The sequence below is a fragment of the Plecotus auritus genome (genome assembly GCF_963455305.1).
Source record: "Plecotus auritus genome assembly, chromosome: 8".
Classification (NCBI taxonomy): Eukaryota; Metazoa; Chordata; class Mammalia; order Chiroptera; family Vespertilionidae; genus Plecotus; species Plecotus auritus.
Window position 1 is genome coordinate 164,130,855 of NC_137782.1, and position 16,458 is coordinate 164,147,312.

The following is a 16,458-nucleotide window of genomic DNA, read 5'->3' on the forward strand; positions in this document are numbered from 1 at the left end:
GCCTCCCTGCCTGCTTGTTCCTTTTTCTGCTGTCTTTGCCCTTCTGGTTTAAACCCCTCCTTCAAGGAGTGGGCTGGGAGACAGCCCTGTGCTTTGGGGTAAGAATGTTGAGAGTTCTGAGCGGCACCTGAAGAGAGAGAGACTGTGATGACAGAGGGTGGGACTTCCTGAGGCTAAAGCCTTTTAAACCTATTTAAATGCTTTGGCGGGGTTCTGCTTACACTGGGAAGTGGCCCTGGCTACCCAGGTGTGGAGGACCAGGATGAAAACAAACTTTCCCTAGACTGCATTTCCTCTCGGCAGAGCTTTACCCAGGTTTTTTCTTGGTGTGACACATTCACACATGCTTCTCAGGGTGTTTGTGGGAAGGCTGGCAATATTCAGAGATCCCATTTTCCTGGTCACGGATTCCTGCACCTCTCAGTGCCCCCACAGCATGGGAAATGCCTGCACGATGAGCAGAGGCAGCACTCGTGAGTAGTACAGGGGATGCTGAGTCAGCCCACCACCACCTCCACTCTGCGAGACCCTCCTCTCCTCCCCTACGCCCTGCCCTCTGCTGTGGAAAGTTCCTACGCTCGTGTCCTGGCAGAAGCAGGGTCCAGTCTGGGTAAACAGCATCGAGGCTCTTAGCTCGTTCTGGCAGAAGGATCCACGCTGAGCGTGTGCGGAATCATAATCCATGTCCCATCACTGTGCCTTCTCAACTTCGAGAAGTTACCAGTTCCTCCTGCCTCTGTACCAGTTTGAGGGCACAGGTACTTCCAACATGGCCTGGACCAGTTCTGTTGCTGGGACTGCCAGGCAAGGACCTTAACTCTGGCTCTACTAAACACTGACAGCTGGTTGCTAGGAAGCCAGGCTCTAAAACCAAGTCGTCAGAGTTGGGGTTTTCAGATGACCAGTCGGCAGGTAGAGAACTGATTCTCGCACCACATAGCTGGTTTGGCTCAATGGATAGAACGTCAGCCTGCGGACTGAAGGGTCCCGGGTTGCAGACTCGATCCCCAGTAGGGGGTGTGCAGGAGGCAGCCAATCAATGATTCTCACATCACTGATGTTTCTCCCTCTCCCTTCTCTGATATCAATAAAACATCTTTAAAAAAAAAAACAAACAACAAAAAACAGGCTTTAGAACATGGGGCTCTGAGCGCCTCAAGGCAGGCAGTCTGCCAGCGCAGGAAGTTGAACCTGGGCCCTGGCTGGTAGCATGGAGCTTTGAAGTCTGGTCCTTCCACTGAACAGCACTAGGTAGGTGTGAATTCCGTTGGAACAGTAGTGGGACTTGAAAAGTTCTTAGGGCAGGGGCTGGTGAGGGGCTTTCAGCAGGGAATCGGGGCAGCACTGCCAGCTGTTTCTGGGGACACGTGGATGGGCTGCAGGCACACACGATCCCGAAGTCCTCTCCTGCTGGGGCATGCCCACTGTCCTGCACAGGAAGAAAGCAGCTGACGGCCAGAGTTGCGCTGGCACTGTCCTCAGCGTCTAGCGTTTATTTCACGAGTCCTTAGGGATTCATTACCTGATCAGCAAGGAAACCAAATGTCTCCGCATCAGTTTCTGTGCTGTTTCCTGACTCCCTTCCCTCAGAGCTGAGGAAGCCTGCTTGGGGCACCAGCACCAACATGGCTTTGCTATTTTCAAGACAGGAAATAAATATCTAGGTCGGCTGGGTAAGGCAGAAGGCTGGTACCCCTGGGGCCTGGCACTAGTGAGCATGAGAATTAATGTGGTCCGGGTAGGTGAGACGGGAAGAGCATGGGGGACGGGTAGTTGTACACAACGACCAACCTGCCCTGGGTGCCACGGACCAGCATGCTCGAGATCCAGGGCCCAAAGACGGGCTCTGAATCACGTGAGCAAGGGCAGGTCTTCCCAAGCCACTGTGCTTCCGCCCAGCCATCCCACCTGCGCACTGTTGGCGGGGAACCAGGGAAGGACACCAGGTGTTTGCCAGCGTCCAGTGATGGAGGCAGGAGACCCGTGCAAGTGGGGGTGATTGAAAGCCACTTGTCAGAACCAGGGAGCAGCCGGTCAATCAGCCTGCCCTTCCGTGGAGTCAGAGCCTGTGCAGATCGGACCCACCCTGGCATGGTGAGGGCCAGCTGCACTGAGCTCAGGGGAACCCAGGGCGTCAGCAGGCATCTGCCTCCCTAAGGAGCTGCGTACATCGAACAGCAGCGCTGTGCTCTCCCCAGGCCAAGGCCCGCGAACCAGAACCCGGAGTGGGGCTCCGAGGTGAACGGCACGGGCTTGTCCTTGATACACTTGTGCTCAGGGCCAGGGACCTGCTCGTGGTGCAGCAGACGGGGAGGGAAGGGCATCGCAGAGGTCCTGAAATTGGCACCCCGGCCCTGGGGCAGCTTAGGCCAAAAGTCCCCAGAGCACAGAGGAGAGGGCACTTGGGGGATTTGTGCTTAAATTACGGACTCCCTTCCTGCTAACCGGCACCTACAAACGAGAAGTGCGAGTTGTCTGCGAAGATCTTCAGAGTGTGGGACAACGTTAGGTCACCAAGAAGGCCAGCTTTTGACCCCACCATGGGAGTCACAGCCAGTGCCTCACCAGGTGCAGGTGCGGCCTGGGGCCTCTGCTCCTCTCCCCACGTACTCTGCACACTCAAAGGCAAGCCGTCCCCATGCAGGGGTCTGGTCCCAGAGGACCCCATCTCCAAGTTGGCTCCCCTGGATTCAGAGTGGCTAGCTAGCATCCTCACAGGCAGCACCTGCCTCTGGGAGCACTGTCCCCTGCAGAGCATGGCTGGCCCCGGGCCTCTGTGCCAGCCTTCCAGTTGCACAGCTACAAGCTGGGAAGGTCAGATCTTGGGCCGCCAGCCCTTGATGAACTGCATGATCTTCTTGACCTGAAGCTTGGTGAGGTGGAAGTCGTCAGCCAGGATGTCCTCACTGAGCTGCACAAAGATACTGCCATCGATACGTTCTCGGGCGAAGAAGCTCACCACGTCCTCGGAGAGCCCGATGAAACGCAGACTGCGAGAGACCTCCTCCAGAGAGAGCGCAGACAGGTCGGCGGGGGGCTGCCAGGAGGCCTCCCGGCCTCCCCAGCCTGTGGCGCCCTCCCGGGGACTGGCAGGAGGCCCTTCTCGGCGCCCTTGGGCGAGAAGGAGGCGTGCTCCGCCTGCCTTGGGCCCCTTGGGGGCCGCTGGTGACAGTGGAGTGGGGACCTGCCGGAGCACTAAACCTTCGGGTTCCAAGGCCGTGGGGGGTCCAAGAGGTGAAAGGCGGGGTCCAGGCCCAGGTACCCCCACAGCTCTGTTCTCCTGACAGCGCAGCAACTCAGGCTCTGGAGAACCACCCTGCCCCAGCTCAAAGGGATCAAAGGGCTCCAGGGCCGATTCCTGCCACTCAGAGGAAGAGGAGGAGGACGTGGGACAGGAGGAGGTGGGCGCAGCCGAATAGGCCGGGCCTGGAGAGCCTGGGCCTGGGGAATACGCGGGGCTGGAGGGAGCCAGGGCAGCCGAGACGGTCGTGGGACCCGCAGAGGAGGCCGCTGAAGGGCCTGAGGAGTAGGCAGGCCCCGAAAAGGGGTTGAGGGCTCCAAACGGAGCAAAGCGTTTCTGGGGGTGAGAGGGCTTGAGAAGTGGTGGCGGGCAGCTGTGGTAGGTCTTGACAGGGGTGTCAGCCCCCAAGAGGGAGGCAGCTCGACTGCTCAGAGGCTCTGCGAGGGCCCGTGGGGCCTGGCTGGGCTGCGTGGTGGAGGGCAGGGGTCCCGGCGGTGGGGGGCGGCTAGAGGACTCGCCCACTTTGCAGTCTCCCCAGGTGCACGGGTAGCAATAGAGGGAGTAGGCATCTGGTGATGGGGAGCCACTGCCACTGCGGGAACCCGTGCTGTGGGCAGAGAGACAGACACACATGGAGGGTAAGACAGGTCACACATGGTACTGGAAACCGCCACTGCTGGCCACAGAGGCCGCCACTCCGACCTCAGCAACACAGGCCCGTCCCCCAGCCCTCAGGGCCCGGGACCTCTGGGGTTGCTCTATTCTTTCTTCAGGCATCCCCAACCCCAGGAAAACGTCAATGAAACTGAATTACGTAAAAAATGTTAAATAGCAAGGAACACCATCCTGGGGCAGAGTCCCCGTCTGGAAAGAACCAGCGCAACGTTCCCGCCCAATCCTCACATTTAGGAAAGGAGCAAACTGAAGCAGGGCCGCGGAGAGCAGTGACTGGGCCCCAGCCCCCCACCGAGTGCCCGCTCCTCGGTACTGCTCAGGGACTTGCACCCTTTGAACCCCCAGCCTGCAGTCTTCTCTTCCTCAGCCTGGACTCCCTTCCTCTTTCCCCTGCCTCAGCCCACCACAGGAGAGCCCGGGGCCAAGAGAGCAAAGGGGCTCACCCATCCTGGAGGCCAGAGGAGTAGTAGGAGAGACTGGAGCTGGGCGAGTGGACAGGCTGCAGCTTGGGGAAGCGTGGGGGCACTGGGGGGCTGCCAGGGAGCCAGCCGCTGCCATTGCCACCCCGGGGAGGCACAGGCGGGGCGTTGAGAAGGCGGCACTCCTCCTTCACCTGCAAACAGAGGGCATGACTCCACCCTCTGTCCCCAGGCAGCTGACGCTCCTTCTTTCTCTCCCCGAACAACTGACTCTGAGACTGACACTTTGCCCCACTTTGCCAAGAGGCTGCCTTGCCTTACACCCCACCTCCTCCACCAGCCACCTACCCTACCCACCCCATCCCTCCTCCTCTCTCCAGCCTGCTTCACTTCTCAAGAGCCCACAACATACACAGTCTTCTACTGCCTTGGAGACCTATAAACAATGTCAGAAAAAGAATATAGAAAAGTAGATTAAAAAACAATCAGAAAGCCCTCGCTGGTTTGGCTCAATGGATGGAGCGTCAGCCTGCGGACTGAAGGGTCCCAGGTTCGATTCTGTCAAGGGTGCATGCCCGGATTGCTGTCTCAATTTCCAGTGTGGGGTGTGCAGGAGGCAGCCGATCAATGGTTCTCTCCCATCATTGATGTCTCTCTCTCCCTCCCTCTCTCTTCCTCTCTGAAATCAATAAAAATACATATTTTTTTAAAAAGTGGAGCCCTGTCTTACTCTTTAAAAAAAAAAAATCAGAAAAATGGACATTCCCTCCACACACAAAAAGGAAAGAAGAGGGAAGCGGCATGGTGGGTGGGAGGGGATTAAGGTATCTGTCATCTGCATCTCTGACTTACAGGTCAGATACTAAAGTGGACTCCATGGGATGTGAATAGGCACATTCTGTGCACAAGGAAGTGGGACAATCCTGAGAGAAGCAGGTTTCCTTGGCGCAGGCCTTCTCAGAGCCTTAATATCCCAGTCGCTGTAATTCCGAAGTGGAGAAGAGTAGAAGGCTGGAGGTCCTACACACATTTTCTAAACGTATTTCACCATGGAACCTGCTTTTCACCGGACAACGTAAAGGACTGTTCTGCGAAACCTGCTGGGTGACGCTGTTCTAGACTCATCGCTAGTGTCTGTGGCTGGAGACCTACCGGCATCTTTGTCCCACGGCTCCCAGCCTCCGTCCCTGGTGTCCCGAGGTACAAATGCTCTTGCCACCCTTTCCCCTTTGCCTCCCCTTTCCCTACGCATCGGCCACCCTCTGTCACACGCTCCAAGAGCTGGACACCCAGGAGCATTTGCTTTGAAGGCCCACAGGGAGCCCCCTGGCTGCCCCCGCCCTGGAGGACAGAGCGACAGCGCCCAGCGCCCCGCCTTCCACTCACAGCTTCGGACTTGGGAGGGACAGGAGGCGGCGGCGCCTCGGGCTCCAGGCGAGGCAGTCCGGTCCCGAAGTTGATGAGGTCGGGCCCCGGGGGCGGCCGGGGGCGGCCCTCCGCCAGGCCCTCGGCCGCCTGGTGTGCCCACAGCTCCTCGTAAGGGATCTCGGCGGGCGAGGCTGCGGACTCGGGCGCGCCGGCCCAGTCGGGGCTCATGTACTCCTGGTCGCCGTCGCCGGGCGGGCTGGGGGCGCGGGCGGGGGCGGGGCCCCGCGGGGGCGCGGGCAGGCAGAGGCGCGCGCGGCGCGGGCTGGCGCAGTCCTCGGCCAGCTCGGCGGGCGCCTCGCGCACGGCGGTGGAGTACTCGTCGGGGTCGAAGCGCTCGCGGCAATAGGAGGCGCTGTCGCGCACCAGGCGCTCCACGCGCGGGTCCCCCGCCAGCAGGCCCTGCGGCAGCGCGAAGCGCGGCGTGTCTGTGAGCAGCAGGAAGTGCAGCGGCGCCGGGCCCTCGCGGCGCAGCGCCAGCCCCAGCACCACGGTCTTGGAGATGATGCTGACCAGCTTGTAGCAGTGGCCCTCGCGCACCGGGTGCAGGTCGTAGGGGTTGCGCGGCGGCCGGCTGGGCACCAGCACGTTCACCGGGAGCCGCACGCGCTCGATGATGGCGCGCACCGTGTGCTCGCCCTCCTGCATCTGCAGCTCTAGCGGGCTGCGCGTGCTGAAGCGGCCCTGGCACTGGAAGGGCAGGCTCAGGCTCTCGTTGGTGCGGTGGTTCATGCAGATGAGGCAGGGCATCTTGCCTTTGATGGGCCTGGTGCCCCCGCCCGCGGCCCCTGTGCCTCCCGGCCCGCCCACCCCGGCCAGTGCCCCCGCTCGGCCCAGCTTGCGCAGCAACGTGGTGAAGCGCGAGCGCTCCTTGGTGGTCTTGGCGCACAGGATCTCCGCCTGGCCCATGAGCGTGAGCTCGTCGCCCGCGTGCAGCGTGAAGTTGTACACCTCGCTGTCCTCGCTGAACTCTCCCGATACCACCTGGGGATCCCGAAAATGGTGAGGCCTCAGTCAGGGCCCCAGGGAAAGCCAGCCCTGTGAGGCTCTCCAGGACCCAGGTCGCAGCCCCAGGGTTGAGACCAGATCAAGAGCACTTGACTGGGGGGGGGGGGGGGGGGGGGGGAGGGCGGGAATCAGGGACCCACATTCCACCCTAGAGAGGCCACATGGTTATCTCATCTAATAACTTACTTGGAAAAGTTGCTCTAAGGATTAAATAGACTATATGTATAGTGACATACTTTGAAAATATTCAATATGTGACAACTTTTATCATTATCTTTATAATTTGGGTGATAATGCTCCACCCATTCAACAAGGCTACTGAGAAGAATTAATGGATAAGAAAAGGGTTTATAAAGAGCTATCTGTACACAAGTGGAGGACTGTTTGCACTCTGTCCCCACCCCCACCACCACCCCTACCAGTGGATGCAAGGATAGACTTCCCAAAAAGGTCTCCAAGTCAGGGCACGGCCCTCCACACACTTCCTCCTGCTTCATATCTTTTGCAGGAAGTTTTTCAGCCCGAAGGTCAAACATCCAGCTCATTTGTCATGGCCCCTTTGTGCCAATGGCCCTCAAGAGGCAGTCAGAAGTTACACTGTGACACCTTCTACCTGCTGGACCCTAAGGCAACCCTCCAACCAGGGTCAGAGTTGCTCTGAGGGAAGGGGACAGCATGGGGGCACCATGCCTGGGACCAGAAGGACTGACCTTGACACTGAAGGTGATGGCTTCCATCACAAAGATGCGGTCAGGAAAGACGCTGGCCACCTCCTCCACGCTGCTGAAGTACCGCACTGGCTCCCGCACATCCCGGGCCTGCTCCAGGAGCTTGAACTTCCCTGCACAGGAGGAGATGCAGCTGCTAGGGGTGGGCCCACTTGCAGGGAGCCTGGCAAGAGACCTCGTGGTCCCCACTTATTGCTCCCCTCATCTCAGCCAGCCCCTCTGGAACTCAGGTGGGCAGAAGGGCAGGTTTGTAGCAGCATGGGCCAACTGGCTCAAACCTCATGGGGAGTGAGCAGAGATCTCTAGCAGCTAGATCCCAGCCCTCACCCCACGGAGAGCTGTGGGTGTGTGATGAGGCTAGCAGCTGCCTTCCCAGAGAAACTCAAGTGCAAACTAGAACCCAAATACTTGGACACAGAATTGGCCTCTGACCAAACCTCACTGTGGCACTGGGGATGCTGGCTTCTAGCGTGGTCCCAGCCCCACTCTGGCTTGATATGACCATAGACAAGTCCCTTCTCCTCTCTGGGTCTCCAAGTCCTCATCTGAGGATGTCGGGGCAGATGATATTGGGCCCTACCTGGACCTGCTGATCCACTGGGCAGACCAGGGGCCTAGCCCCAGGCCGTGGAGGCCCAGGAAGAGCCACTCTGACCCCAGCTCTGTTCCCAGACCCTGCCCCAGTCCAACATTCAGCTCGACTGTCCCAGAGGCCTCTCATCTGAGCCCAGCAAAGCCATCTCCTCCCTCCCCCTCCCCCATGAGGCCTTCCCAACTTGCAGTCTAGGGCAGTGCATGTTGGCTGGCTCAGCAGATGTCCCCAGTGGCCTCAGGCTTTAAAGAATGGTGATAATCCATACAGCGACACTCGGTGGAACTATCTCACCTCACTGGCCCCACATGTTTGACGTGCCCACTACATGAGCACAGGCATAGGCTGTGGACCGCCCTGACACCTGGACAGATGGCTTCTTCTCAGGCCTACCACAGGGGAGTGTTGTATAGGTGAGCGGACAACGGCTGAGAGAAGACAAGGTGACTCTTTGGCTTCTGTAGTCTTCCTGGTGGTTGCCTCGGTCACAGTCCATTCATTTGCTCATTCCATAAACACTTACGGAGCACCACTGTGCGCCAGACCCCGGGCTAGGCCCAGCAGAGGCTGCAAATCTGGGTAAAATACAGTCTGCTTTCCAAGATTTCCAGATAGAGTGGGTGTGACAGTGAGGACCCAATGATGGCAGGATATGACAAGTGCTACAACAGACTCGTGACAAAAGAGCTAGAGCAGTGGTCGGCAAACTGCGGCTCTGTTGGCTAATGAGTTTGCCGACCACTGACCTAGACTCTCAATTCCAATAATTACAGGCTGTTGTTGTTCCTTGTGATTAAGCCCCTATCCCAGTGGTCGGCAAACTCATTAGTCAACAGAGCGGCAAACCTCGGCTCGCGAGCCGCAGTTTGCCGACCACTGAGCTAGAGGACCGCTGAGTTGGGGGAAAGGTGCCTGGCAGTGTGAAGGGATCTTAAGAATGAAAAGAGTTTTACCGAATGGACCTGCCATGTGGAGGAAAGAGAGCGAGCAAAAACAGAGCCACCAAAGCAGACTGCCTGCCCCCACGGGGAGTGCCTGGAAGGCAGGGCTTGAGGGAGTGATGACAGGAGGTGACATGGCATCTCGCTGAAAAGGCTCTGAAGGCCAGAGGCCTGTGGAAGGAGACTCATCAGGCCGGAGTGCCTTAGGAGGGTCCGGTGGGAAGGAAGGGACTCGGTTCACCAGCCTGGTCAGGAGTGGAGCCAGCAGAGCCATGAGGCAAAACAAAGCCCAGGGGGTCGGGAACAGGAGGGTGTGGGGGGGGGGATAAATGGTGATGGATGGAGACTTGACCGGGGTGGACACACAATACAGTGTACATACGGATGATGTGTTGTAGAACTGTGCACCTGAAATCTGGGCATCTTTGTGATGGAAGTTAACCAGTGTCACCCTGATAAATTCAATAAAAAGAGAAAAGAAAAGAAAAAAAGCAACTGGAAGAAGCAGGGTGTGGGGCAGGAGCTGGGGGAGCTGGTCAGAAGTACAGACTGAAGGTCACCAGCCTACAGGAGGCAGCTTCAGCTGGGGGCAGGTAAAATGGCTCAGAGAAATGCCTACAGTGCACTCCTAGCACGAATACATACCACTTGGTATACAGTGCAAGGGGTTCCTGGGGCCCCTAAACCCAGAGACAGCCCTCCCCGCACCCCCCGCCCCCCAGAGCAGGGTATGAAAAGCAGAGGGCCAAGGGCAGAGCCTACAGCACCAACACCTAGGCGCAGGAGGAGAAATGAAAGCCAAGGAAAGGAAGGGACAATGCCCAGGAGGAAGTTGGGACAAGACCCCCAGGTCCTGCCCTACCCAGTCTGGGACCCTGGTGGGAAGAGGCCTGGAATGTGCCACAGCCCTAGAGGGCAGAGGGATAAACTGGGGAGGGGACCTGGCCAGGAGCAGTGACCCGGGGTTGGGAAGCAGCAATCAGGGTCTGCTACCATCCAACAGTGAGTGGCCCCCCTCCATCACGCCATCTACTCCCCCATATCCACCACAACCGCCCCCATCCCCCCCCATCACAAGCAGCCAGGCATGGAGAAATGCCCGCTGCCCCTGTGGGGAGAGCTGGAGCCAAGTCAGGGCTGGAGCCAGGGGAGGATGTGGCAGGGAAGATCGATGTAACCATGGCAGCCAACGCCACCCCCGCCTCCCCCACGGCTGCAGCCTGGAGCCCAGCACCGGTCATCGCTGCTGCCGGGAGGAAGGAAGGGCGACCTCCCTCCCAGGAGTGATGCTCCGGCCCCTGGAAGCCTTTTCCTCCCCCTGAAGCCCCTCCGGGGGCGCTTCCTCTCCTGCCTCCCTCTACGTGAGACCCGAGGTCCCCGACTCTGGGGACCTGCTGAACCCCGCCTGCCCCTCCTCCTGGCCGCCCAGAGCAGGATGTCCCTTCCAGCGAGAAGCAGTGTTGCCTATCTCCCTCCTCCCAGACCTGACCCAGGCAGATGCTCCATAAAGAAGGGCAGGTAAAGGCAGAGCGTGGCGTCAGGCCCGGCCAGGCTGCATCCCAGCTCTGCCGCCGCCCAGCTGTGTGACCTGGGCAAACTGGTGACTCTCTCTGGGCTTCGTTTTCCCATCTGTAAAACGAAAGATGCCACTTAGCTCCCAGGGCTCACCTGCCGCTGCTCCACAGGCCCCCGGCCAACGCGGGGAAGCAGCCTGGCCCCAGGCAGGGCCATGGGGGGCTGTCTCAGAGGTACCAGGTACCCCTACTCCCTGGGCAGTGGGCCCCGGCAGCGTCCCAAGCCCCGCAGCCCAACTCCCCTCCCCCGCCATCGTGGCGGTCCGAAGCCGGCTGCTCCCGCCCCACTCGCCCTATTATTAATTCATTAAGAGGAACCAGTGAGCTGTGCACTCAGCTTCCTCATTAACCCACCAGCCGGGCAGGCCCCTCTCCCTCCTAGAGGCCTCGACCTCCCTTCCCCCAGCCGGGCAGGCCGGAGCCGTCCACCAGAAAGACGGAGTTGGGGCTGCGACATCCCTGCAGCCAGCTGTCACCCGGACCAACCCCCCCCCCCCCCCCCCCGCTCCCCTACACACGCACTTAGGGAGCACCAAAGGGCATGGGGAAAGGGCTGGAGCCCCCATAGTTCCCTAGAAGGCTCTATGCCTTGGATTCCCGAATTTCTAACAACACAAACTGAAATGGCACAGTCCTATTACGTCACATGTCAGTCAGTGAGGACTATTTCTAAGCTTTGCTTTTTATCCCAAGAAGACCTGGGACCTCTCCCCGCCTGGAAAGCTTCTGGCTGCAGCGAACCCCCTCCCGGGTTCCAGGCCCAGGCCCAGGTCCGAAAGACACTGGAGAGTTTCCTAATCTCTTAAATGGGGCATGGGATTATGGGGGCACCAACCTCACAGGGTTGTTGTAAAGAGCCAAAGCATGTAAAGGGCTGAGTACTGTCCCACTGGCTCAGGGGAGACCCAGGCAGGGCCAGAGGGGGAACCGTGGTACTCGTGAGGAAGGGGCTGTGAGCCTTCCCAGCCAAAGGGTCCCCAACATTGGTTGGAGGTGGCAGTTAAATCATAGAACTGGGCAAGCTACTGGATCTCCGGGCCTGTTTTCCTTGTGAGTTAAATGGAGTTTATAGGACTTTTTCACAGGTTTGCTGTGAGAGTGAAATGATGAAAGTGCTCAGCCCGGTGTCTGGAATGTTGTGGGATCCTGGATTCCCATGGGGGCACCTCTGGATGAGACCACCAGACCCCCATCCCTCCCACACAGGGGACAACAGCCCTGCATTCCTGGTGTGGTGCAAAATCTTACGTAAGACGTCAACATCATATAGAACACAAATCAAAGTGCGAGTTCATTAGCATAATCTTATTCAAAAGCCTAAAATTTTAACCTTCACTTGTAAAGTCAATCAGTGAAAACAAGTTTAACACTAAAATTGGGGAAATCGAGATTAAAGTTGACAGGTGCAGTCAGATTATCAGCCTGAGCATCTTTGTTTCTGACGATTTTTAAAAATATGTTTTTATTGATTTGAGAGAGAGGAAAAAAGAGAGAAACATTGATGTGAGAGAGACAGCAACTGGTTGCCTCCTGCACACACCCCGGCCTGGGGTGGGGAGTGAACCTGAAACCCAGGTAGGTGCCCTTGACCAGGAATCAAACCCAAGACCCTTCAGTGCAAGGGGGCGATGCTCTAATTGCTTAGCCACATCGGCCGGGCCATTTCTGAAGGTTTTTGGTTGCACAGTACTGAAAAGATGACGGCAGGAAATGTTCTGAGGATCTATGCAAAAAAGGGTTAATGAGCCCGAGCCAGTTTGGCTCAGCGGATAGAGCGTTGGCCTGCGGACTGAAGGGTCCCGGGTTCAATTCTGGCCAAGGGCACATGCCCGGGTTGCGGGCTCGGTCCCCAGTGGGGGGCGTGCAGGAGGCAGCCGATCAATGATTCCTTCTCATCATTGATGTTTCTATCTCTCTCTCCCTCTTCCTTCCTCTCTGAAATCAATAAAGAAAATTTTAAAAAAGGGTTAATGAGGCAGCTGGAGGTACATACCAAAGGTCTCTAGTTAAGGTTAAGGTTAGATTTGTAGCATTTTAAGAGTGTGGATATTTTTCAAATCTGTTTACAATCTATTTTAAAATAAAATGTGAATCAGCGGTTTGCAACCAGAGATCCAGGACTCTACACAAGAGTATAAAAACCACTGGGCCCTAACTCCAACCCTAACCCTAATCACCACCCTGCCAGCCCTGTCCTCACTCATCCCTGGGGCTCTAAGGAAAGGCTAGTCACCAACAGCGTCCCCCAAACCTTCCCTACCCAATACAATACCCTCCAGCCTACCGCCCCCACCGGCTTTACACCACCTGTCCCTGGCTGGCACACCTGGGTACTGCAGGGGGATGTCAATCTTGGGCCCGATGACATAGTGGCCTTCCTCCAGGGTGTGGGCCGTCACTGTTGTCCACTGGCGGCAGGAGTGAATGAGCAGGATGTCGCGCTCACTGACACCCTCAGCATACTCCCCTGGGAGGGAGAGAAGGAGAGAAGGGGAAGGAAAGAAAAGAGAACATGAGGAGGGCCAGAGACAATAGGCAAGATGACCCCCTTACCTTCTCCCTAAGACCCTTCCCCAGCACAGCTCCCCATGGTCCCTGTCCAGGGCAGCAATGCTCTAGGGACAGACGGACTGCCAGCTGTGGCCTCAGCAACCAGCCCAAATGCTGTTCTTCATTCATCATCTGATTGGACTGCCTGCTGTCCCAGGCACTCCTAGCAGATGAGCCCAGTCCCTGCCCTGCAGGACCCCGAAGGCCTGGGGGGAAGTGGAAAGAGATGTGAACAGAGAATATAGGCCAAGTGCGAGGTGCTGAGTGGAGGCTGTCGGGCTCACAGAAGGGAGCCAGCCGCAAACTAGCTGAGGATGGAGTGCGGAAGGGAGATTGCTGAGCAGCAGACGCTTAAGCTGGGCCTCAGAACCACCTGTCCTCACAGGAGCGGAATTCTCAGCCCCCGTGTCAGTGCCCAGTCCAGGCAAGGAGGGTCCGGTTGGTGAATGGAGAGAGTCCAGATGGGACTGCCCAGCTGTGAGGGCTCCCCAGAGCCCCGAGTCACTCAGGCCAGGAGGATGGCAGGGCTTAGAGGAGCTGATTCCTAGGTCTTTTATGGGCAGCCCCTTTGCAGCCACTGCCACAGACAGTCTCCTCCACTCAGGGGACCTCAGAGAAGAGGGGAGCACGTCTCAGACACCTACGAACCCATCTCCGAGAAGCTGCTTCTTGGCTCTCCCTCGGTCAGCCCTTGGTGCTCCCAGCCTTTGGAGCACAGCGGTGGTGGCTGGAGAAGGGGGTGGATTAGGAGCTGGAGGGGGCTAGTCCTGGGGAAGCGGCACTGGGGCAGAGGTGCTGAGAGGGGCCTGGGCTCCCGAGGCTCCAACCCCAGCAACGGTTTCCAGGGGAGCAGAGGGCTGGCCCAGCATCCAGGAGGCGGGTGAGCTGTCTCCTGGCTGCAGCTGGCGGGCAGGGTGGGGGAGGATACCTCCTTCCCAGCCCGCTCAGACACAACTTACTAACTGTCCAACCAAATGGGAAATGATTTACTCTGATGGCTGGGTGCTCCATGAAATCTGTGGATTTGTTGAAAGGAGGGGGAGGGGGTTGAATGTGTTCAGGACTGTGGGGAGACCTGGCTTTCCCACTGTGTGTGGGTGTGGCCAGGATGGGGGGGGGGGGGTCTGAGCCTTCCTTCTGGGCAGAGGAAGCTCTTGCTACTCTGCAGCCCCCTCTTAAAGCTCCCCTAAGCCCCAACCCATCCTTCTGAACACCCACTGCCATGATCATGGTCACCAACAGTTGAGCCAGTACAGCCTCCTGGCCCACACCCCTGTGACACTACTCAATCCCATGGCCCCACTAAGGGGCCCCTTCCAAATGCATAAGGCACACGGGGACCTTCAAGACTTCAGGACACACTTTTGATCCCATTCACACTCAACGGTGACCACAGCCACAGCACCGCGGTCACAGACAGCCGGGCCATCACACGAGTTGCTCATTCACTCATTCATTCACTCATTCATTCAGCAGGTGGGTCAGTTCCCCCCCCCACACACAATCTTTGTTAGGCAGGATGTCCCCCTCAAGGAGCCTGCAGGTCAGCGCGAAAACAACGCACTAACGCTGACACTGGGCGTGCACAGCGGGAGACAAGCCGGGGGTGCGAGAAGCGTCAAGGGAGCGCAAAGGCTCCGGAGCTCACGGCGGAGCTCAGAAAGGGCCCCGCCCCCGGAGAGGGAGATGCCGGAGGGTGTGTGGGCCGTGGCCAGCATATTCCATCCACACGCGGACATACACAGCCTGCTGCCCACAAGGGCTGTCTCGGGATCACAAGCTGAGGATCCGGAGAACCAGGCGTTGGGCTGCGGGGCACCCCTGTCCGACGATTCGGTCCGGTCGCTGCCACGGAGCCCGCTCCCTGTGGCCGCAGGGCAGAGGAGGGGCTGCCGCCCCGCGGAGGGGAGAGGAGAGGAGAGGAGAGGAGCCTGCGGCCGCGGCCCCATTAGCATTCAGGGAAGCGAGTGTGCCAACGCGGGCCAAACCCCTATTCTTCTCACACACAAAACCCCCGGCCTGGCTGCCAGCCCCGGCTCCCGCCCCTCCCCCAGCCGCGCAGCCCTCCTTCCCCAAACAGTCCCCTCGCTCCGCGCAGCCCGCAGGCGTCCCTTCTCGGGCCCCGCGCAAGGTCCCAGCAGCAGAGCAGCCTCGGCCCCAGGCCCCAGGAGAAGTGGGGCCAGCTGTGGAGGGAGGGCCGGGGGTCGGGACACGCCCCGAGGGAGGACTGCTCACCCAGGGACCCCAGGGACTCCCGGGGCGCGAAAGGAGGAGGCGAAGAAGGGCCCCGGGAGGGACCGAGAGGGGCTAGGCGGCGGCGGGCGGAGGGAAGACGGAGACCGAGGCCCCGGGGTGCGGGAGGACGGAGGTGAGAGGTGGGAGACAAAGGGACGGTGGGGGCGCGGCCAGGCGGGGGTCTGAGGGCGACGGGAAAGGGACTGCACCGACGGGGCGGGCGCGGCGGCTGGCTGTGCTCTGGGTCCCAGCTGGACCAGAAGACTCGGTCCCGGGCCCGGCCCGCTCCCTCCCTGTCCAGGTTTCTGTCTCAGCGCGTCTGCAGGGCCAGGACGAGGCGGCCCCCCGGCTAGGGGCACCCCGGTCCCCGCGAAGGTGCGCCAGGAGCTGCGCGGGCCCCCGGGGAGGCGGAGGGCAGGGCCGCTCCTCCGGCCCCGCTGCACCTGCTGGGGAGCCCACGTTCCCTGCGGACCCCGGCGTCCTCCCCGGCACCCCCGATACCTGGCCCGAGGCAGGCGAGCGTGGGCAGACGGCAGCGGCTGACGATGAGGTCCAGCGGGAAGGCGCCCATGCTCCAGCGCAGGCCGGCCAGCCCGGCCGCCAGCTTCTCCATGGCATGCGCGCCCCGACGGCCGGTCCCGCGCGGCCCGGGCTGCGCGCCCGCCGCCACCTCCGGGGGCCGCCGCGCTCCCCGCCTGGCCGCCCGGCCGGGCCGCGAGCATCACGTGGCCGGACTCCCCGCGGGGCGCCGGCCCCCGCCCCTCGCCCCACCCCCTGGCCCGCTCCCGAGCCTCCGCCAAGTCCCGCCTCCCCGCCGGGGCCCGCGGCCCGCCCCTCTGCAAGCGCGCAGGTGACAGCCGGGGACCGAGAATCCAGGCGGGAGTCTGGAGAGAAAAGCGAGATGCGAAGAAGCATCTGCGGGGTCGGGGAGTGGGGATCGGCCTCCCCGACCCGCCGGGTGGGTCTGGACCCCCTTACCCGCCGGGAGCGGCGCCTCTCTTCACCCCCTGGTGCCAGGGCCTCCGGGAGTCGCCGCCCACCCGCTCACGATCCCGCTTCGCTCCCCAAGG

The 16,458-nt window shown here is 59.9% G+C and overlaps 1 protein-coding gene across 1 annotated transcript; it reads right to left on the reverse strand.

Annotated features, from left to right (window-relative positions):
• Window positions 1-1,469: 1,469 nt before the first annotated feature.
• GAREM2 (GRB2 associated regulator of MAPK1 subtype 2) lies at window positions 1,470-16,080 on the reverse strand. The gene is made up of 6 exons (XM_080684289.1): window positions 15,890-16,080; window positions 12,930-13,070; window positions 7,479-7,609; window positions 5,722-6,744; window positions 4,360-4,529; window positions 1,470-3,848 (listed from the first exon to the last, which is right to left on the reverse strand). Exons 1-6 carry the CDS (start codon window positions 15,999-16,001, stop codon window positions 2,816-2,818), a joined length of 2,610 nt encoding a protein of 869 aa, XP_080540415.1. The 5' UTR covers window positions 16,002-16,080; the 3' UTR covers window positions 1,470-2,815.
• Between the last annotated feature and the right edge of the window lie 378 nt (window positions 16,081-16,458).

What these genes read in the sequence shown, in the direction of transcription:
- GAREM2 (XM_080684289.1), bottom strand. Translation starts at nt 16,001, where the DNA reads ATGGAGAAGCTGGCGGCCGGGCTGGCCGGCCTGCGCTGGAGCATGGGC. An exon ending in GCTCGCCTGCCTCGGGCCAG is followed by an intron (nt 13,071 to 15,889) that starts GTATCGGGGGTG and finishes TCTCCCTCCCAG; the next exon opens with GGGAGTATGCTGAGGGTGTC. An exon ending in TCCTCTGGCCTCCAGGATGG is followed by an intron (nt 3,849 to 4,359) that starts GTGAGCCCCTTT and finishes CTCTGCCCACAG; the next exon opens with CACGGGTTCCCGCAGTGGCA.